This window comes from Podarcis pityusensis (assembly GCF_964106645.2).
Source record: "Podarcis pityusensis genome assembly, chromosome: 3".
NCBI classification, from domain to species: Eukaryota; Metazoa; Chordata; class Lepidosauria; order Squamata; family Lacertidae; genus Podarcis; species Podarcis pityusensis.
The window spans coordinates 118199422-118222839 of NC_138026.1; the positions used below are offsets into that span (position 1 = coordinate 118199422).

A 23418-nucleotide genomic window follows, 5' to 3' on the forward strand; every position below is an offset into this window, starting at 1 on the left:
GTTGGGGCAGGGAGGAATCCTGGCTTTCTCTCCCCCTGGCTCCATGTTTGGCTTGTAATCCCCTCAAAGGGCAAGGCGTGCGAGTGTGTATTTGTTTACAAATGGTTCCAGATCCTACATGATCTTTTCTCTGGGCAGGGATAGTGGGTGAGTAATACAGAGCAATAAATATTGAAGAGTTGTAAAAACGTCAGGAGTTGCATGTGAAATGGAGCTGACATGCTCTGAGATTGTGTGTTTGTTTGTGTGTGTATGTGTTTGTGTGTGTGTGTGTGTGTGAGAGAGAGAGAGAGAGAGAGAGAGAGAGAGAGAGAATGAGAGAGAGATTCAGAATGACAGCCAGAGTGAGGACCACAAGCAACATCTTTTATAACCAAGGAAAAGTCAAGAAACAGACATTTGTAATAGGGTGGGATTTGTATTTTTTTATTCTTGCTAATGGAGGACCACTTTTATCATCTATTATTCTTATGCTTTATTCTGTGTTGTGTGTTTTGAATGTCTCACATGTTCATTAAAGGTAAAGGTAAAAGGACCCCTGACCATTAGGTCCAGTCGTGGCCGACTCTGGGGTTGCGGCGCTCATCTCGCTTTATTGGCCGAGGGAGCCAGCGTTCAGCTTCCGGGTCATGTGGCCAGCATGACTAAGCCGCTTCTGGTGAACCAGAGCAGCGCACGGAAACGCCGTTTACCTTCCCGCCAGAGCGGTACCTATTTATCTACTTGCACTTTGACGTGCTTTCGAACTGCTAGGTTGGCAGGAGCAGGGACCGAACAACAGGAGCTCACCCCATCGCAAGGATTCGAACCACTGACCTTCTGATCGGCAAGTCCTAGGCTCTGTGGTTTAGCCCACACTGCCACCCGCGTCCCTTTCCTTTTCCATACTCCCCCCAAACCGCAATCTGTTTCCAAAGTCCTGTTGGTTTTCAGTTAACAGGGGAAGGACAGCATGGAGGGAGCTAATCTAGTGTGTGTGTGTGTGTGTAAACTTATTGGCTTCCTAAGCCCACATATCAACGGCGAGTGAGGTGCTGACTTCATTCTTTTACGCAGTAAGGGAAACAGATACATTCTGCGCATATCGCGTGCAACAGCCGGGTGAAAAGTGCCTCTGGGCGTGGGCAGGGCGCAAACCCTTCGCCAGGGAGAAAATGCAACCGGGCCTTTATTTTGAAAACTTCCACGTCAAGAGGGCACAGCGCCCACAATTCAGACACTGGTGGCTGGAGTGTGAGCTGGCATTTCACTGAGATCCAGGAGGTGCAGAAAGGGGGGGAGAGATCCTCGCCCGAAAACGCAGGCGTCCTTTCCCCCCACCCTCCCAACCCTGTTTCTGCCTTTGCAGCCATTTTCTGAGGAGTAGCCAGGAAGGCTGAGCAGGAGAGGCATAGCCGCACGTCCTCTCTGGTTCCCTGGCAGTGATGGTGCTTGATGCAAATGTGCTCTGCTCTCTGTGGATCCAGAAGGGGAGGCGGCCCCTTCGCTTATCGAGGCAGTGCTCCTGAGGAGCTAAAAATAGCAGCGATCAGAGGCTGCGGTGTCCAGATCCCTCGCAGCCACCTCCCCGCTGGTTATTCCTGTACCTACCGCAACATTGATTTTAGTGGTGCGAGGGACCAAAGGAAGGGGGCTTCATCGCTTAACGCCCACCCTTTGGCTTGCCATCTGCTCTGAGGTCAAAAGAGGGTCACGGCATGGCTGTACTTCCCCATCACGACAACCCTGCGAGGCTGGATCACCAGCACCCTCCAAACCAAAAGCATGGGTCTTCCTGAAATCATGTGTCTTTGGAATGTGGACAGCTGCCTGGCTGAATGCTCCCCGTGTCCAACACACACAGAGAGAGAGAGAGAGACTAGTGCGTGGAAAGGCAGCATATCGGAGAGAAAGTACGTTTCCGAGCACAATTCAAAGTGTTGGTGCTGACCTTTCAGGCCCTAAACGGCCTCGGCCCAGTATACCTGAAGGAGCGTGTCCACCCCCATTGTTCTGCCCGGATGCTGAGGTCCAGCGCCGAGGGCCTTCTGGCAGTTCCCTCACTGCAAGAAGCCAAGTTACAGGGAACCAGGCAAAGGGCCTTCTCAGTGGTGGCACCCGCCTGTGGAATGCCCTCCCATCAGATGTCTAAAAGAACAACAACTACCAGACTTTTAGAAGACATCTGAAGGCAGCCCTGTTTAGGGAAGCTTTTAATGTTTGATGCATTACTGTATTTTAATATTCTGGACGGGGTATAAATAATAAAAGATGATGATGATTATTATTATTATTATTATTATTATTATTATTCTCCACGATGCTCCGGCTTCGCAGGATCATGAGAGCAGAAGGATTCCTGCATTGCAGGGGGTTGGACTGGATGACCCTCGGGGTCCCTTCCAACACTACAATTCTGTGGTTCTGTAAAGAGCCCTGCTGGGACAGGACATGGGACAGAGGACAGGCTGAGGCTAGTCAGTGTGGACAATACCGAAGGGGCACTGGTGGCGCTGTGGTCTAAACCACTGTGCCTCTTGAGCTTGCCAATCAGAAAGTCAGCGGTTCGAATCCCCGCAACGGAGTGAGCTCCTGTTGCTCTGTCCCAGCTCCTGTCAACCTAGCAGTTCGAAAGCACACCAGTGCAAGTAGATAAATAGGTACCACTGTGGCAGGAACGTAAACGGTGTTTCCATGCGCTCTGGTTTCCGTCACGGTGTCCCATTGCACCAGAAGTGGTTTACTCATGCTGGCCACATGACCCGGAAAACTGTCTGTGGACAAACGCCGGCTCCCTCGGCCTGAAAGCGAGATGAGCGCCACAACCCCATAGTCGCCTCTGAAGGACTTAACCGTCCAGGGATCCTTTACCTTTACAATACTGAGCCCAATGCTTCAGCCTAGTACAGGAGAAGAAGTGGTAAGTGAACATCTAGCTACTTTAAACAAATTCAGATCTCCAGGGCCTGATGAGCTGCATCCGAGGGTCTACTCAGAGATTAAGATGTCTCCTGAGAACACCTTGGCGTTGGGCCTCTCAAAACTATGGAGGAAGAACATAGCCATTGACGGCCCTCCACGAATTTGTCTAATCCTCTTTTTAAGGCCATCTAGGTTGGTGGCCATCACTGCAATAAGGAAAAATCCTGGGGTGCAGATTTGCTCCACTGCCCACTGTCCTTCCAGTGAGCACTCAGGGCTTATTTCCTTTGGAATGGAGAGGTTTGATCTTCTTGCAGTCCATGGGACTCTCAAGAGTCTCCTCCAGCACTTGTTACAATTTTATAGACTGCTTTTCTGAGCCTCTTTGCTGTTGTGTATGTATGGTGTCTGTGTCGACGGTCATTGTCCTGGCCTTAGTTAGAGAATGTGGTGGGGACTTGGGATTTTGGGAGTCGTTTAACTGCCCCCCCCCCCCACAATTCCTGGTTTTAACAACTGCCTCTTGTGGCAGGGAGTTCCATAGTTCAATTATGCATTGCATGTAGAAGTGTTTGCTGTTTTTTTAACTCTGTCCTGAATCTTCCAACCTTCCACTTCACTGGAAGACCATCAAGGTCCTTTTCATATTCTACAATTCTAGGATTCTGTGCCTTTGAGTTCTGATGTTATGGCCTCTTACCGTATTCCTTCATATGTTGTTAGGCTGCTCTGCATGGTGCCCAGAAACCTGGCAAACCCAGGGATTAGGTCCTAAGGCTTCCTGGTCTTCATTCAGCAGACCATGCTCAGACTGCAGGACCATCCTGTGGATTAGATCGCCTGTCCTGAACATGGTTCGCTCCACATTCTACTTTTACTTTCTTTAAAAAAACAAAAACAAACAGGGTAGGTCAAGGGCTTCCTTGCAGCAGCTAGAGCAGGGGTCAGCAAACTGTTTCAGCAGTGGGCCAGTCCACTGTCCCTCAGACCTTGTTGGGGGCTGGACTATATTTTGGAAAAATAACATGAACAAATTCCTATGCCCCACAAATAACCCAGAGATGCATGTTACATAAAAGGAAACATTTTACTCATGTAAAAACATGCTGATTCCCGGACCCTCCATGGGCTGGATTGAGAAGGCAATTGGGCCAGATCCGGCCCTCGGGCCTTAGCCTACCCTGCAATGGGGTGAGCTCCCGTTGCTCGGTCTCTGCTCCTGCCAACCTAGCAGTTCAAAAGCACATCAAAGTGCAAGTAGATAAATAGGTACCACTCCGGCAGGAAGGTAAACAGCGTTTCCGTGCACTGCTCTGGTTCACCAGAAGCGGCTTAGTCATGCTGGCCACATGACCCAGAAGCTGTAGGCCAGCTCCCTCGGCCAGTAAAGCGAGATGAGCGCCGCAACCCCAGAGTCGGTCACGACTGGACCTGATGGTCAGGGGTCCCTTTACCTTTACCTTTAGCCTAGCCTACCTCACAGGGTTGTTGTGGGTAGCTACCTTGAGCTCCCTGGATATAAATGCAATAAGTAATAAATAGTTTTCGCAGGACTGGTGGACAAGCATGGGGGTGAGCAAGCAAAGATTGCGATTTCAGCTCCCATTTCTTGCTGGCTTACTTGCTTCTCCCCTGCTTGCTGGTCTACTCATGGGCTAAGACTGGAGGGTTGGATCGAGACTGCTCCGTCCCTTCCCTGGGCCTCCTAGTGCTGAATCCCTTGACGGCTTACGCTAAAATAAGTGTGCTAATTTCCCTCCTACAAAACGCTGCTGCTGCAGTACGTCTTTCCTCCTAAGGCAGCCACCTAGGGCTACGTAAGTGGGCAGGTTGTCCGGCCCGATCAGTATCTGCGGCCTGACACAGCTGTCAGCGAATGCACAGCGCAACTCTTGTGGGTTTTCTTTGAACTCTGGGGTCATGCTTCCCCAACAGGACTCTCAACCTCAGCAGGAGAAGAAATATGATGGACAAGCATGTTCTCCTCCGCCCTCTAGTGGACTCTCCAGAACAAGACACTTGGCTCACAAACTCAGTCGATTCCCTTCTCTTTCCCCCCTCACCCTTTCTTCCTTTTTGGATAGGATAGCAGCTGATCTGGTTTCTCCAGCCCTTCCTCCACCTGGTTTCCTCCTCCAACCATTTTGCACTACAACTTCCATCGCCCCCAGCACAGGCATATGACTCTGATGGGAGTTGTAGTCCCAAACAACTGGACAGCATCAGTTTTGGGGAGGATGGCTTGGATAAATATGTATTAAAATTCCCCATATTTTATTTTATTTGCATTCAGGAGAAGAAAATCATCATCATCATCATCATCAATTTATTTATATCCCGCCCTCCCCAGCCGAAGCCGGGCTCGGAGCGGATAACAACAGTAAAATAATACAGCATTCTAAAATCAATTCATTATAAAATCAGTTTAAATCAAATTAATGGCAACTATTGGGCTAGAGTTCTGTGAGGATTACCGAAGGAGGGGGTCAGGCTGTGCCTTGGCCAAAGGCCTGGTGGAACAGCTCTGTCTTGCAAGCCCTGTGGAAAGATGTCAAGTCCCGCAGAGCCCTGGTCTCTTGTGACAGAGCGTTCCACCAGATCGGAGCCACAGCCGAAAAAGCCCTGGCTCTGGTTGAGGCCAGCCTAACCTCCCTGTGGCCCGGGACCTCCGAGATGTTTTTATTTGCAGACCTTGGATCAAATCTATGCTTCCAGGTGCCATAAGAAAGCTGCAGAGATAGCGCAGGATAGTGCGCACCCTGGAAATGATCTCTTTAAGCTTCTGCCTTCTGGAAGAAGGTACAGGGTTATAAAGACTAGGACTAGCCACCTGAGAAACCGTTTCTACCCAAATGCGATTTGGGTTTTCAACTGAGTGTAAAGTAGTCTCTATGGGAGTATATTGTATTTAATTGTGGGGTATCAGAGTTTTTGGGACGTGGGTGGCGCTGTGGGTTAAACCACAGAGCCTAGGACTTGCCGATCAGAAAGTTGGCGGTTCAAATCCCTGCGACGGGGTGAGCTCCCGTTGCTCGGTCCTTGCTCCTGCCAACCTAGCAGTTCGAAAGCACGTCAAAGTGCAAGTAGATAAATAGGTACCGCTCCGGTGGGAAGATAAACAGCATTTCCATGCGCTGCTCTGGTTCGCCAGAAGTGGCTTAGTCATGCTGGCCACATGACCTGGAAGCTGTACGCCGGCTCCCTTGGCCAGTAAAGAGAGATGAGCGCCGCAACCCCAGAATTGGCCATGGCTGGACCTAATGGTCAGGGGTCCCTTTACCTTTACCTTTAAGGAGTCTCTATGGAAGTATATTGTATTTAAAAATGGGGTATCAGAGTTTTTAGGGGGCTAACCAGGTTGGGATAGGTAAGATAGCAGGCTTGTTGGTTTTTGAATGTCTTATGTAGATATTTCAATTTTGTTGTTTTGTATGGGACAATGACAATATTGTATCGTATTGTATCTCACAACGGATGTGCCAGAATTGGAGATGGCTTTCTGGGTTTTCTTCCCCTTCAGTCCTGGCTCTGAGCTCCCCTCCAGTTTTTCCTCTCTCATTGATTGCTAACCAATCCACTCAAGTTTACCTGCACATTTGTCAAGCCAAGTCTAGACATTCCGCAAACATTTGTTCCGGGACACGGACATTTGCCATTCCCTGCAAACTGCTGAGGAACAAGGTTAGCTCACATTTAGAAGCGCGTCCACTAACTCGAGTTAATCAGCCATTAATTAACCCAAGTGCAAACGGAAGCAGGAATCATAATGCAAAAAATGTCCTCCTGAAAAGCTGGACCTACGCAAGTAGCAGAGTGAAGTGGTACGGTCTGGAGGCAGGTGAGAGGGACCGTACCACTTCAGACTGCAAGTGTTTGTGGCTGGGGAGGGGAAATCAAAATTTTGAAAGCTTAATAATAATAATAATAATTTTTTATTATTTATACCCCGCCCATCTGGCTGGGTGTCCCCAGTCACTCTGGGCAGCTTCCAACAGAATATTAAAATACAATAGTCTATTACACATTAAAAGCATCCCTAAACAGGGCTGCCTTCAGATGTCTTCTAAAAGTCTGGTAGTTGTTTTTCTCTTTGACATCTGGTGGGAGGGCGTTCCACAGGGCAGGTGCCACCACCGAGAAGGCCCTCTGCCTGCTTCCCTGTGTAGATAAGTTTTTAATGTTTGGTGTTTCATGATGCTTTTATTTTTGGGGGGAAGCTGCCCGGAATGACACGGGTAACCCAGTCAGATGGGCAGGGTACAAAATGTTTAGTCATTTAGTCATGTCCAGCTCTTCGTGACCCCGTGGACCAGAGTACACCAGGCACTCCTGTCTTCCACTGCCTCCCGCAGTTTGGTCAAACTCATGCTGGTAGCTTCAAGAACACTGCCCCACCATCTCGTCCTCTGCCGTCCCCTTCTCCTTGTGCCCTCCATCTTTCCCGACATCAGGGTCTTTTCCAGGGAGTCTTCTCTTCTCATGAGGAGGCCAAAGTCTTGGAGCCTCAGCTTCAGGATCTGTCCTTCCAGTGAACACTCAGGGCTGAGTTCCTTCAGAATGGAGAGGTTTGATCTTCTTGCAGTCCATGGGACTCTCAAGAGTCTCCTCCAGCACCATAATTCAAAAGCATCAATTCTTCGGCAATCAGCCTTCTTTATGGTCCAGCTCTCACTTATTAGCATTATCATTATTATCATCATTATTATTATTATTATCATTATCATCACTACTACTACTAGCCACAATGCCTATGCCTCCATGGTCAAAGACAGTAATGCTTTTCATAGAATCATAGAATCATAGAGTTGGAAGAGACCACAAGGGCCATCGAGTCCAACCCCCTGCCAAGCAGGAAACACCATCAGAGCACTCCTGACATATGGTTGTCAAGCCTCTGCTTAAAGACCTCCAAAGAAGGAGACTCCACCACACTCCTTGGCAGCAAATTCCACTGTCGAACAGCTCTTACTGTCAGGAAGTTCTTCCTAATGTTTAGGTGGAATCTTCTTTCTTGTAGTTTGGATCCATTGCTCTGTGTCTGCTTCTCTGGAGCAGCAGAAAACAACCTTTCTCCCTCCTCTATGTGACATCCTTTTATATATTTGAACATGGCTATCATATCACCCCTTAACCTCCTCTTCTCCAGGCTAAACATGCCCAGCTCCCTTAGCTGTTCCTCATAAGGCATCGTTTCCAGGCCTTTGACCATTTTGGTTGCCCTCCTTTGGACACGTTCCAGTTTGTCAGTGTCCTTCTTGAAGTGTGGTGCCCAGAACTGGACACAGTACTACTCCAGGTGAGGTCTGACCAGAGCAGAATACAGTGGCACTATTGAATACCAGTTGCTAGAAACAGCTAAAGGGGACAGTGCTGTTGCATTTGTGTCCTGTTACAGCGTTGGGCCTCTTGCCAGCCACTGTGACAATAGGATGCTGGACCAGAAGGACCATTGGCCTCATCCAGCAGTTTCTTCTTGTGTTCTTACATTATGTTCTTCAGAATTCTGGTGTCCTTTTCTCTTTTGCTCTGCCTCTTCTGCAAGCCTCCCCTACCTTCCGAAAACCCATGTCCCTGGCTTTGTTCGAGAGCTTCTGTAACGTAGTTGCTAAGAGACTGATCATGTACAAGTTCCCCACGGCTCGCCTTGTAATTAGCTCAGTTTTCCCGAGCTTTCGTGGAGAACTCCCAGAGAAACTTCTCTGGGAAAAAAGCTCAGAAGGATTGAGGCTGGGGAAACTGCTGTGTGTCTCCTGCCCATCCGATTTCCTAGCCAAATGTACTTTCAGGAAGGGGGCTACAAAACGGGTTGGCTGGTAACGATAAAGACCTTGTAGGTTTCAGCATTGAAACTGGGACAGAAGTGTAGCCCATTTCAGTGACCCAAAAGGCACCAGAAGGTCCAGTTCCTGTGCATAAAAAGGTAAAGGGACCCCCTGACCACTAGGTCCAGTCTCAGACAACTCTGGGAATGCAGCGCTCATCTCACTTTACTGGCTGAGGGAGCCGGCGTACAGCTTCCGGGTCATGTGGCCAGCATGACTAAGCCGCTTCTGGAGAACCAGAGCAGCGCACAGAAATGCTGTTTACCTTCCTGCTGGTGCGGTACCTATTTATCTACTTGCACTTTGTGCTTTCGACCTGCTAGGATGGCAGGCAGTTCATAAAGGTAAAGGTAAAGGGACCCCTGACCATTAGGTCCAGTCATGACCGACTCTGGGGTTGCAGCGCTCATCTTGCTTTATTGGCTGAGGGAGCCAGCATTCAGCTTCCGGGTCGTGTGGTCAGCCTGACTAAGCCACTTCTGGCGAACCAGAGCAGCACACGGAAACACCGTTTACCTTCCCGCCGGAGTGGTACCTATTTATCTACTTGCACTTTGATGTGCTTTCGAACTGCTAGGTTGGCAGGAGAAGGACCCAGCAACGGGAGCTCACCCCGTCACGGGGATTCAAACTGCCGACCTTCTGATCGGCTGTCTCTTTTGGTTTCGCTCAGCTTTTCCATCATCCACATTGGTTTCCATCGCTGCTTTCTGCCGGAGTGAGTTCCGTAGTTTAACAAGATTTGCTGCATGGAGAAGGCCTTCCTTTTCTTTGTCCTCCATCTTCCAACATGCTAATAAATGCTAGCCCCCAAAGTTCTCCAGCGACTCACTGCATGCTGAGAAAGACTTCTCAGAGAGAAGCTTAAGATCAGCTCCTCGCCCCACTCCAAGTCCGTTGCTGCTCAAGCAACCATGGTGCTCTGATAGCCAGCGCCATCAGAGCTGGCCAGAGGCTCTGCAAATATCATTATCTTTATCCAATTTGATTTATAGTTCAACTGTGCAACGAGAGGCCTATGCGAATTTGCTCGGAGGTCATCAATCTGGCGTTCATTGCCTGGTTATTATAATGTAGCAAGCTTGTGGCTGCAGGGCCTTTGCACTACCAAACGCTGAGCCCAAACTGGAGCAGGGTTATTGAACGGGGGGGTGGGGGTGCACTTCCGCTTTTAGCAGGGGTTTGCGGCGCTTTGCAAAAGGTGGTGCAAGCGTTTCTGAAACACCGGCAGGAATAGCGTGCCGTCCATACATGATGTTGGTGTTAAAGGGGCTCGCACCAGCTTCCTGTCTTTTGCCAGGACAAGTTCGTGGTTCTTGCACAAGTGTGTGCAAAGTGCTGAATAACTCAGGCACAGGATACCTTAAGGAGTACCTTACCCGGTGCATCCCAAGTCCATTCCTAAGATTGTCCAGGGAAGCACTACAGTGGTACCTCGGGTTACAGACGTTTCAGGTTACAGACGCTTCAGGTTACAGACTCTGCTAACCCAGAAATAGTACCTTGGTTTAAGAACTTTGCTTCAGGATGAGAACAGAAATTGCGCGGTGGCAGCACGGCGGCAGCAGGAGGCCCCATTAGCTAAAGTGGTGCTTCAGGTTAAGAACAGTTTCAGGTTAAGAACGGACCTCCGGAACGAATTAAGTACTTAACCCGAGGTACCACTGTATTCGTGTTTCCCTATGAGCCAGAAGCACGACTCCTGTCCATGAGCAATCATGCCTTCCATGGTGTGGGTTCAGATCTGTGGAACTCTCTCCCACAAGACGCATTTCACGCACCACATAGTTAAAACTATGGAACATGCTTCCACCAGTGGCAGAGGAAGGGGGGTGCGGGGGGTGCGTGCTGCTGTGGGTGTCATCACTGAGGTGGGTGACAAAATGACAAAAATATGAGTTTAAAAAAACAAAATTGGGCTCATGAAACTTTTTAGTTCAGTCAACAAATGTAACAAATGCGGCTGGCACTGGGCACCACACCATAGGGGCCAGCACTTACCATGGGATTTCCATGTACCCAAGCCACACATCTCGCCTGAGAATGACGTAGTGGCTTGGGTGCATGAAGGCTCTGGTCTGCCTGAAATGGCAGTGTGGGACTTGCGTCCGCCCTCCGCCTCTTCCTCAGCCACCCTACAGCTGAGAGGGGGCAGCGGAGAGGCTCCACACAGCACATCCCACCCCCATGGGCAGCTCGCCCACCTGCCAGCTGCAGGGTGCGCACTGGGCACCCAAGCAGCTAGCAAACCGCTAGCTTCCACAAGAGGTGGTGGTAGCCACCAGCTTAAAAAGGTAAAGATAAAGGGACCCCTGACCATTAGGTCCAGTCGTGGCCGACTCTGGGGTTGTGGCGCTCATCTCGCTTTATTGGCGGAGGAAGCCGGCGTACAGCTTCCGGGTCATGTGGCCAGCATGACTAAGCTGCTTCTGGCGAACCAGAGCAGCGCACGGAAATGCCGTTTACCTTCCCGCCGGAGCGGTACCTATTTATCTACTTGCACTTTGACGTGCTCTCGAACTGCTAGGTTGGCAGGAGCTGGGACCGAGCAATGGGAGCTCACCCCATTGCGGGGATTCGAACCACAGACCTTCTGATTGGCAAGTCCTAGGCTCTGTGGTTTAACCCACAGCGCCACCGGCATCCTGTGGCCACCAGCTTAGATGGCTTTAAAAGAAAGAAAGAAGATTCCACCTAAACATTAGGAAGAACTTCCTGACAGTAAGAGCTGTTCGACAGTGGAATTTGCTGCCAAGGTATGTGGTGGAGTCTCCTTCTTTGGAGGTCTTTAAGCAGAGGCTTGACAACCATATGTCAGGAGTGCTCTGATGGTGTTTCCTGCTTGGCAGGGGGTTGGACTCGATGGCCCTTGTGGTCTCTTCCAACTCTATGATTCTAGGATTCTAAGAGGACTGGCAAATTCATGGCTTGGCAATGGCTACTAGCCACTGTGGCTGTCCTCTGCCTCCACCATTGGCTCCCAGTATGTTTCCGAGCACAATTCAAAGTGTTAGTGCTGACCTTTAAAGCCCTAAATGGCCTCGGTCCAGTATACCTGAAGTAGCTTCTCTACCCCCATCGTTCTGCCCAGACACTGAGGTCCAGCTCCGAGGGCCTTCTGGTGGTTCCCTCCCTGTGAGAAGTGAGGTTACAGGGAACCAGGCAGAGGGCCTTCTTGGTAGTGGCACCCGCCCTGTGGAATGCCCTCCTATCAGATGTCAAAGAGAAGAACAACTACCAGACTTTTAGAAGACATCTGATGGCAGCCTTGTTTAGGGGAGCTTTTAATGTTTAACAGACCACTGTATTTTAATACTTTGTTGGGGTATAAATCATAAGTTCTTCTTCTTCTTCTTCTTCTTCTTCTTCTTATTATTATTATTATTATTATAGCTGCAGCAATGCTTCTGAAAACCAGTTGCTGGAAACCACAGGAGGGGCGAGTTTCTCTTGTGCTCAAATCCTGATTACAGGTTTCCCACAGGGATCTGGTTGTCAACTGCGAGAACAGGATGCTGGACTACACGGGCCATTGGCCTCATCCAGCAGGCTCTTCTCTTGTGTATGGATATGAAACCATGAAACCGCGAAAACAGCACTGCAACATAATGTCCCCTCTCCCTCTTCTCCTCTTGGTTTGCTCTCAGTGATGTCACAGAACCAAAACTGATTGCCTGTGTGGCACAATGATGTCATCACGGTCCCCGTGTACGTTCCCCGATTAACAGGGATAGAGCCGTTTAAAATGCCCTTTTCAGGTTTGGGTTGTGTTTTCTGAAGCGTGGAACCCGAACAGCGGCAGATGTGGGGGATGGTGGAGGGTCATTGGCTGCAAACAAATACATGAAATGAATGCAGGAGTGGAAAGAAAGGTTTGGGGGTGGCAATTTGCAATCATTCCTTCCTTTCCCCCCACCAGCACAGCCACTACTCCATCGCGGCAACTTCCACAGCGAAAATCAAACCTCATGAAAATTCAGTGCAGCGTGAAAGCGGAATTTAAGAAAATGAGTTTTCACCCAAGCCACCGTCTCTCTCTCTCTCTCTCTCCATCTACATTTCTGAATGCCCTCTTTGATTAGATCAGATCGCCACCTTGCGGAAAATCTGAGTCATTTCCTGTTTGTGAGGGAACGCTCCACAAACCAGCTCCTCCTCTCTCCCACTTCAGCCTCCTCCAAAGTAGGCTTTGTTTTGCTGCTGCTCTATTGCAGCTGTTTTCAAAACATCAGGGATGATTCCATTTGGACACAATACCGAATATTCAGTATCAAGGCAGAGAAATATGGGGCGTGCTTTGCATGTTCTGCAGCATTTCACTGATGAAAAAATAGTACCGTAAGACGCTGCCCCATATTAAATGGAGGTTGAAAACCACCTTGATTTTTTTGTGTGCCCTGTGAAAGGGCAGTGATTCTTATGAGGTCAGATGAGATTTCCCTGAAATTTTCAGGATGTGTAGGGTTTCCTGTTTGCTTTAACTTTGAAAGATACTTCTTCCACCACTTGTTTTTAAAACTTTCTTTTTTAAAAAAAGACATCATGTCTGCTTGCAAGAGCCCAAAGCTTCCTCTAGTCTTCTGGCTCAGCTGTACTCCCTTGAATGCCCACATAAAATAGACTACATCCACTCTGTGCATTTGAAGCAGTCTCATATCATTTATGGGGACGCGAGTGGCACTGTGGGTTAAACCACAGAGCCTAGGACTTGCCGATCAGGAGGTCGGTGGTTCAAATCCCCGCGACGGGGTGAGCTCCCATTGCTCAGTCCCTGCTCCTGCCAACCTAGCAGTTCCAAAGCATACCAGCGCAAGTAGATAAATAGGTACCGCTCCAGTGGGAAGGTAAATGGCGTTTTCGTGCGCTGCACTGGTTCGCCAGAAGTGGCTTAGTCATGCTGGCCACATGACCCGGAAGCTGTATGCCGGCTCCCTCGGCCAATAAAGCGAGATGAGCGCCGCAACCCCAGAGTCGGCCACAACCGGACCTAATGGTCAGGGGTCCCTTTACCTTTACCTTTTACATATCATTTTAAACAGTCAAACCTTCCCCCCAAAAAAGATCCTGGTCATTGTAGTCTGCATGCAATATTAGGGGAAATCAGTTTGCAAAAAATGTGTATATATCGGGCAGAAACACATACAAACGTTTGTATATTAGGACAGATTTGCATTAAAATAAACCAATCTTTTGCTGAATTTCCATGAGGACTTAAAAAAATAAATGCAGGATTCTCAAACTGATGTGAATTGAAGCTCGGAAAAATGAGAAACTGAAACTTGCCCATCCCTTAACTTAAGGTGTAGATCCAAAATGAGTGAGAGGGAAGGAAACTCCATTAAATTGGCACGGATATACACTGGAATTAAATGCAATTTTGGAAACAGCAGACGTAAAATTCAGAAAATCTTTTTCCCCGCCTCCAACACCTAGTTTCTCCCTTTTCCATCTCATTTTGCCCTGACTCCTCCTAGCATATAAGGTGAACAGTTATTCATTTATCAGGAAAACATGGAATTAGGCTGGTGCTGTATAGTGCTTAGAGTATCAGGCTAGGACCTGGGAGAGATCTGGGTTCAAATCTTTACTCACTAGGTGACCTTGTGCCAGTCATAGCCTCTCAGCCTAACCTACCCCACAGGGTTGTTGTAGAAATTGAACGAGGAGGGGTGGACAATGTATACCATACATACGTACTATTCCTCTTAGTATTTCATAATAACAAAGATTCTACTTCTGAACTTTAAGCCCAAACATTTGTCTAACGCAGGGAATTGCAGGAACCCAGCTATTAAAAAAATTCTGTGCGCTTTTCGGAACCTTTCTTAAGGGCAGCCAATTTGATAGCTCCTGCCTGCTCATGTCTTCCCCGTATCAGTCCCATCTTAGAGGCACTGTGATTACTTCCCCGCAATCTCACATATGGGATCATTGCGATGGTAATAAGGAATAGCACTGGGATGAGTTTTTGCACAGTTTCCACTGGCCCTAACGAAATTTAGCAAGCATGCAAGTGGGTTAGGAACATAAGAAGTCGCCCCATAGCGAGGGCAGACCCTTGGTCAGTCCAACACATTGTTATCTACTGTCTGGCAGAGGCTCTCCAGTTTCCTTTTTTTTTTTTTATAATTTTTTATTAAAGTTTTGAACAACAAAAGAAAAAGAAAACAACACACACAAAAAACAGTACAAAACTCAACAATAAAAAACACAAAGCTTAACAATTAAAAACAAACTCTCTTTTCCATTTCCAAATTTAAAATACTTATTTTCTAGACTTCCTCATACCTCCCTCTTTTGTATTCCAATCTACATTATTTGTCCAGCAGTTTCTTTTCCACTTTTTTAATCCCAATCTTTAACTTAATAAAATGTTAAAATATATACCTTCAACTTTTTTAAACCTAATCCTTGATCTTAATGTCATATAACTTTAAAATTTTCCCTTTTAATATCAAATTTCCATTTCTTTAAACATCTTTAATCTTGATCTTTAATCTTGATCTATCATTAACTTTAACCTGTGCAGCTGGAAACCACTTACTTTCAGTCCAACATCCCTTTAACATTCCTTAATTTTGCAATGTTTCCGAAGATAGTCTTTGAATTTCTTCCAGTCTTCCTCCATCGACTCTTCTCCCTGGTCACGGATTCTACCAGTCATTTCCGCCAATTCCATATAGTCCATAAGTTTCATCTGCCATGAGGCTCTCCAGTTTCAAATTGGGCTGGCTATTTCTAGGTCTAGTGGCAGATTCTGCTGGATTGAGCCTGGGAATTTCTATATGCACAGCAGATGCTCCACCACTGATCAGAGGCCCTCTATTTTTATTCATCCATTCATTTTATTTACCGCTTCCTTCTTTGAAACTCCAGGACACTTAGCAATGTTTTAAGCAAATGAGAGCATGCATACAGGTCACCTGGGCTTCGAGTGGCAAAGATGGGTCCAGAAGCACTCCCAGGCTATGAACATGCTCTTCCGAGGGCCTTCTAGCAGTTCCCTCCCTGTGAGAAGTGAGGTGACAGGGAACCAGGCAGAGGGCCTTCTCGGTGTTGGCGCCCGCCCTGTGGAACACCCTCCCACCAGATGTCAAAGGAAAAACCAACTACCAGACTTTTAGGAGACATCTGAAGGCAGCCCTGTTTAGGGAAGCTTTTAATATCTGAAGGACTATTGTATTTTAATATTTTGTTGGAAGCCATCCAGAGTGGCTACGGGAGACCCAGCCAAATCAGCCGGGTCTAAATAATAAATGATGATGATGATGATGTCCTTTGGTCACGAGCTCACCTTCTCCCTCCCTTCTTTCTCCCCTTGTCTCCAGGTATATCCGAACCATGTACCTGGGGATCCAAAGCCAGAGGCAAAAGGAACACCAGCGGCGCTTTTACTGGGCTATGATGTACGAGTATGCAGACGTCAACATGTTGCGCCTCTTGGAGACTTTCCTCGAGAGCGCCCCACAATTGGTGCTACAGCTCTGCATAATGATCCAAAAGAACCGTGCAGAAACCTTACCATGTAAGTTGCCCCACCTGGGTGGGGAGAGACACTGTGTATGGGGAGGGGGGATATACCTCCATGTCGGCAGTGACTGCTCCCCTTGATCCATCGCCAGGCCCTTGATCCATCACCATGTCGGCAGTGACTGCTCCCCTTGATCCATCGCCAGGTAGCAAACAAAGCCCTGCCTTCTTTGTGGCAAAGCCTCTGCCCATTTCCGCTCGCTGTGTTTCCTGTGGGAGATGGGCCAATTGAGGGGCCAATTGAGGCACAAATGCCGTGCCCATTGCCCGCTTTCAGTGTGGCTTTGGGCTCCAGTTACCAAACCTTTCGAAGCCACTGTCCCCTCGGTTCCATAAACTCCTCCCCATTGCCCCTTACCCTGCCCTACAGAAAGCATTATTCAGATGAGCGGTTTTCACAACCCACTGATAACACAATAAAATTCAAAACAGCGACAATTAATTGCACGTTGGTGCAAAACCCAGTTGAAACTTGTTTTGTTTAATTACGGTATTTTTTGCTCTATAGGATGCACCCGACCATAGGACGCACCTTGTTTTAGAGGGGGAGAACAAGAAAAAAAAATTCTCCCCCTCTCTGCCCCTTCCATTTCTCCTCCCACTTCACTGAAGCGGCGCTGCACAGAGAGGGAAAGCTGTGCAGCGCCTCTCCAGCGAAGCGAAGCCAGGAGAGCAAGAGGGATTGGTGCACACTGACCCCTTTCACTCTCCAGGCTTCAGTGAAGGCAACCCGAAGCCTCCGGAGCGCAGCGGGAGCTCCTGCTGCGCTCCAGAGGCTTCAGGTGGCTATCCCTGAAGCCAAGTAGCCTGCATTTGCTCCATATGACGCACACACATTTCCCCTTAATTTTTGAAGGGGAAAAAGTGTGTCTTATAGAGCGAAAAATACGGTACTTCAATGAGATTGATTGACTTGATCCAGTGATACCAGTTGTTCAAAGTCTGATATTCATTGGCAAGTCCAGTGCCGCCGCCACCCCACAGCCGCCCCCTTGCCCCTAAGCACTGCCACCACCACCCAGCAGGTGATCCTAGTGCCATGGCTTTGGGAACCATGGCTCAGAAGCGTACTCAAGACTTGGAAAACCACAGTCAATGTAACCGACGGCAATGATACCATTACAGAAGGGAGGAGATTGTACTGTAGCTAAATCTGATGGAGTTCAGTGGATGATGGACCATTAGAGTGAATGGGACACTGCCCCACCAACTTCCATCTGTCCTCAGCTAGCTCCCACCTGCCTGCCTTCTTACAACTATTCCAGGGGTTGGCACTGCCCGCTGGCATAGTCTCAATGCTGCCGTTGTAGAAATCAGCAGGAAGAAGGATGAGGATGCCTGTCTTTGGCCCTCTGCCTCCACTTGCTGCCTTCCAATCTGAGCATTACTCCCTTCACATTTTGCACTAGTATCATTATCAAATTACCCTTTTAATTTTGTTGGTGCTAGCCAGCAACAGACCAAAATTTGTGTGCATGCACACATACACCACTCTTTCACACGCAAGCCATAAATCACAATAACATCTGTGCGAAGTCAGAGATTGTGTTCCTCCGTAGCTCAGTCAGTACAGGATGAGTCTCTTAATCTCAGGGTCATGGGTTGGAGCCTCATGTTGGGCGAAAGATTCCTGCATTGCAGGGGGTCTGACTAGGTGATCCTTGTGGTCCCTTCTGTGATTCCTCCAGAAATTTTTACTGATGAAGATTGAAGGAGCAATGCTCTTTAGGGGCAGTCCCTCGTGAGTCTGCCGGGGGGTCTAGTGGGAACCTGTTCTTCCACCATTCAATGCTAGAGGGCCTATCTTTGCTTGCAGAAGGTCCCAGGTTCAATCCTGGACATGTCCAGTTTAAAAGGGTCAGGTAACAGGTGATTTAAAGGGACACGGGTGGCACTGTGGGTTAAACCACAAGGCCTAGGACTTAGAATCATAGAATCATAGAGTTGGAATAGACCACAAGGGCCATCGAGTCCAACCCCCTGCCAAGCAGGAAACACCATCAGAGCACTCCTGACATATGGTTGTCAAGCCTCTGCTTAAAGACCTCCAAAGAAGGAGACTCCACCACACTCCTTGGCAGCAAATTCCACTGTCGAACAGCTCTTACTGTCAGGAAGTTCTTGCCGATCAGAAGGTCAGCGGTTCGAATCCCTGCGACGGAGTGAGCTCCCGTTGCTCAGTCCCTGCTCATGCCAACCTAGCAGTTTGAAAGCACATCAAAGTGCAAGTAGATAAATAGGTACCGCTCCGGCGGGAAGGTAAACGGCGTTTCCGTGCGCTGCTCTGGTTCGCCAGAAGCGGCTTAGTCATGCTGGCCACATGACCCGGAAGCTGTACGCCGGCTCCCTCGGCCAATAAAGCGAGATGAGCGCCACAACCCCAGAGTCAGCCACGACTGGACCTAATGGTCAAGGGTCCCTTTACCTTTAACAGGTGATTTAGAAAGTTCCCAAATAGACAACAGCCATGCTAGACTTGACAGAGCAATTGCTTGACTACAGCTTCTCTGTGTACTTGTGGGGTGTTCTGCATGAGCAAATGGGCCACACCTTGCAAAGGCCATTTCGGAGGAATATGAATATAGTTACCAGGAGCTTTGGACTGCAACAGAATGAACACCCTGGGCACAACATTAGCAACCCCTGTCTTAGAGCTTTGTGGGAATAATCAGAACACCAGAGTAGAAAAGCCAATTTAAGGTGGCCTTCCAGACATCATCAGTCATGTCAAATGTTGCACAATCCCCACCTTCCTAGGTCTTCTGACAACGGATGCTTCAAATATTGGGAGCTTCTGACAATGGATGCTTCAGGCTGAGCTATCAGCCTAGATTAGGGAAGGGTTATAGAAGTCCAGTGAGTGGCGCTGTGGTCTAAACCACTGAGCCTCTTGGGCTTGCCAGTCAGAAGGTCAGCGGTTTGAATCCCCGCGACAGGGTGAGCTCCCATTGCTCTGTCCCAGCTCCTGCCAACTTGGCAGTTTGAAAGCACACCAGTGCAAGTAGATAAATAGGTACCGCTGTGGTGGGAAGGTAAACGGCGTTTCTGTGTGCTCTGGTTTCCGTCAGTGTCCTGTTGTGCCAGAAGCAGTTTAGTCCTGCTGGCCACATGACCCAGAAAGCTGTCTGTGGACAAACGCCGGCTCCCTCAGCCTGAAAGCGAGATGAGTGCCACAACCCCATAGTCGCCTTTGACTGGACTTAACCGTCCGGGGTCCTTTACCTTTACCTATAGAAGTCCAATGAGCCATATTCAGACCACCAGTTCTTATATCCCAGCCAAGCTTTTTACACATGAACTCCTAGAAGGTGAGCTGTCATGTCGACGAGTCTGGCAAGCGAGATGCAGCTCATAGGCTTCACCTGTTCATGGGCAGTTTTAATTAACTTGGTCCCTTCTGATTTCACAGTACCATGATCAGTTTTTAAAATCATTGCTATTATTTCATTAGCAAACAAAACTAGCACAGTTTCCCAACAATTCAAAGATAGCCAAGAGCAATTGAGCATGGTCAGGTGTAAAATAAGGAGACAAAAGATATATATAAATAAGTATTAAAAGAAACTTGCACAAAAGAGGCAATATGGCAGTCTTCTAAGATAAGACATAAACAGCTCATCAAAAACTCATATAATCATATAGTGGCAGATGAAATCATATTCCGATGGAATTTGCCACCCATGTGACTGAGTTGTTAAATAAGCTAAATGTCAGGGAACTGACATCGGAGCCTGAGGCAGAGGGAAGGCTCTCAAATGATGCTGGAGAAGGGCCAAGCAGGGAGAGAGGCAGTTCAGCAGAGGGGGAAGCAAATCAACGTTACACCAGGGATAAAGGGGGGCAGATGGGGGAATCGGCGAGAGGGCTCCAGGACTCTTCACTGGACACCAGCGGGGAGAGCACGGGTCCTCCGCTACCCACGCCCTCCCTGCGCAGAAGACTTCCACGCAGGGAGAGTAGGGGGAGACTGGGCGTCAAACAACTTTTATGTTGGAAGAGGTTTAAGAAACGCCCACTGACGGATTCTGCGCGCGACTGAGGCAGCCACGAATTGAAGGGCTGTCCAGACAGAAAGGTTTAACAAGGCAACATAGCCAGGAGAGGCGGCAACTTACGCTCGAGCAACCCCATACCCATTATACTAAACAACAATAACAGTCCAATGGGTCCACGTCCCCTCTTTAGAACCCGGAGTTAGTGGGTTAGTTTCTCCAAGGTGGCTATAAATAAGGCTTTCTTAAACCAGTTCACAACAGAGCACAGTGGTACCTTGGTACTCGAACAGCTTGGCTCCTGAACAAATCGGCTCCCAAACTCCGCAAACACGGAAGTGAGTATTCTGGTTTGTGAACATTTTTCAGAAGCCGAATGTCCAACATGGCTTCCATGGCTTCCAATTGAGTGCAGGAAGCTCCGGCAGCCAATCGGAAGCCGCACCTCAGTTTTTGAACAGTTCTGGGAGTCGAACAGACTCCCAGAACAGATTAAGTTTGAGAACCAAGGTACCACTATACACAGAAGCCTCCCACCAGGGAATTGTTGGTGGACAGTGAGCCTTCGCCATGCACATCCATGCAGATGGTGGCCTGGACGTATTGCAGCGCAGGCATGCTCCCGTAGGAAGTCCTGCTTATTTTACTCTCTCTTCTCTTCCTCCTCTAGATCTTTCTCGCTACCCCGACCCGCATTGTAAACATGCTCCACACCTGCCCCCCGGGGGGACGATGATGTGGGCCACTGCGTCCCTTTTGCCCCGTTTAACTCTGTGGGTTTGTGTGTGTGTGTTCTCCCGGCAGGTGTGTCCTCTGTCGCCTCCCTGATGTCCCTGGCTTGGGTGCTAGCCTCGTATCATAAGCTTCTCCGGGACTCTAGGGATGACAAGAAGAGCATGAGCTACCGAGGGGCCCTTATCCATCTCTTCTGGCGTCTCTTCACCATCTCATCCAGAGTGATCTCTTTTGCCCTCTTTGCTTCCATCTTCCAGCTCTATTTTGGGATCTTTCTGGTGGTCCACTGGTGCGCCATGGCTTTCTGGATCATCCATGGCGGGACAGACTTCTGCATGTCTAAATGGGAGGAGATTCTCTTCAACATGGTGGTAGGAATTGTGTACATTTTTTGCTGGTTTAATGTCAAGGAAGGGCGGACCCGATACCGAATGTTTGCCTATTACACTGTAGTCTTGACAGAGAATGCTGCCTTGACGCTCCTTTGGTATTATTACAGAGACCCCGACACCACTGACTCGTACGCTGTGCCAGCACTCTGTTGCGTCTTTCTTAGCTTTGCCGCCGGGGTAGCACTGATGCTCTTGTACTACGGCATCCTGCATCCCATGGGGCCAAGAGCTAAGATCTTTGCCAGCTCCTGTTGCGCCGAACTGCTCTGGGGCATTCCTTTGCCCCCTGACGTTGAACCCATGGCTCCCCAGACCCCAGGGTACAGGGCGGCCCAGGCAACGCCCACCAGAGCGGCCACGGAGCAACAGGAGGAACTCACGGCTGAGACTTGCTTGCCAGTTTTCCAAGTGAGAGCGATGGTACCCTCGACTCCGTCCGGGAGGCCCTACCACCCAGAAGGCCCTCTCATTAAGATAGACATCCCAAGGAAGAGGTACCCAGCTTGGGACGCCCATTTTGTAGACAGGAGATTAAGAAGGACTATAAACATTCTACAGTACGTCACCCCGACCGCCGTAGGGATTAGATATCGAGACGGACCTCTCTTGTATGAATTGCTACAGTACGAATCTTCACTTTAAAAGCTCCTTTAAACACAAGCACACATACAAACATGCAGACACACACACACACACACACACACACACACGACACACACGACACACACACTGTCACAGACAAACAACAAAAGAATTAAAAGAGGGAAATTGGGGGCGGGGAAAGGCTGGTTAAATGTTTACGGTCATGAACACAGCTCATGAAACTAACCTTCCAATAAGTTTTCTTTCTGGTTGCTGTATGTATTTAACTAATTTTTTATATATATATATATATATATATATATATATATATATATATATATATGAGAATGAGAGATCCTCAATGTTTTGTAAGTAAAAACAAAAAGAAAAACTTTCCTTTTGTTTTTTACGCGCAGGAGAAGAAGAAGAAAAAAACAAAAAAACCAACAACGCAAAACCAACCAGTATTTTCAAACTTCCACGCTTTCAGAGGTCGGAGTAAAGCAAACAAGCTCCGCCTCTGAGTTTTATACCTTACACCAAGTGTAGGACATTATCATAGGGATTGGTGCTGATTGAAAATAATAATAATAATACTAATAATAAAAAATATATATAACAAACAAACAAAAAAACCTACAACTGCCTTATGCCCTTAGGTGCTGAGTTTCATTATGTACTGTCACCTCCCTCATGCAAAACTCTTTGACGGTTTTAATGACAGAAATTATATATATATATCTATATATGTGCACATGTACAAGACAGGTGTGCGCATATACAGTTATGTCTATATATGTATATAAATATATATATATGAAACTAGATTTTTTAAAAGTAAAATCAGATGAAGAGGAAATATAATTGCTCTTATTAGATTGGCACAAAAAGAAAAAAGTGAAAATGCCCACGCTTAAACTTGAAGAGGGTTCATGTTCGTTTTATGATTTGGCATGGGAGTTGTTTTAATTGAACGTATTTCGGTTCCTTTTATGCAGGCCAGTCTGTTTGTAATGTTATAACTGCATTCCTAATGGGGGGTGGGGGGTTAATGGGTGGGGAAGGGGAAGGGGAAGAGGAAGGGGGTGATACTTTATGTTTCGCCATACTGAGCTTGTATCTCAGGGTGTAATCCTATTTCTTTCCAAGCCAATGAAAATCCAGTTTTTGACTTGCACCCGCTGTGCCGCGACTCACCATTTGATACGTCTTTGGGCAGCCAGGCAGTCTTCAGCCAGTCTCTCTTGCGGACCGGGCACCCAGTTCACTCAAATGGTGGAAGCTGGCTCATGGACCCCCCAAAAAAATCCATGTGCACATCAGTTTCTTCCATTGAACTGAATGGGAAACCCATTGCATCAGTAGACTGCAGCTCACCTGCCTGCAGAAAAAAGCTGGAGGGGGGAATCAGTCCCACCCCACCCACAAAACAAGTTATTTCATTGATTTTCATTGCAATTGATA

At 48.1% G+C, this 23418-nt stretch overlaps 1 protein-coding gene across 1 annotated transcript in view; it reads left to right on the forward strand.

The window, feature by feature from the left end:
- The window catches only part of XKR6 (XK related 6), a gene marked incomplete at its 5' end in the record, with an annotated part of 174014 nt that extends 151741 nt beyond the window's left edge, over positions 1–22273 (forward strand). The window contains 2 exons of the mRNA XM_081001001.1: positions 16052–16248; positions 21050–22273. Coding sequence (XP_080857127.1) covers positions 16052–16248; positions 21050–22014 — 1162 coding nt within the window. The 3' untranslated portion in view covers positions 22015–22273. The remainder of the gene's footprint in view (positions 1–16051; positions 16249–21049) is intronic.
- Between the last annotated feature and the right edge of the window lie 1145 nt (positions 22274–23418).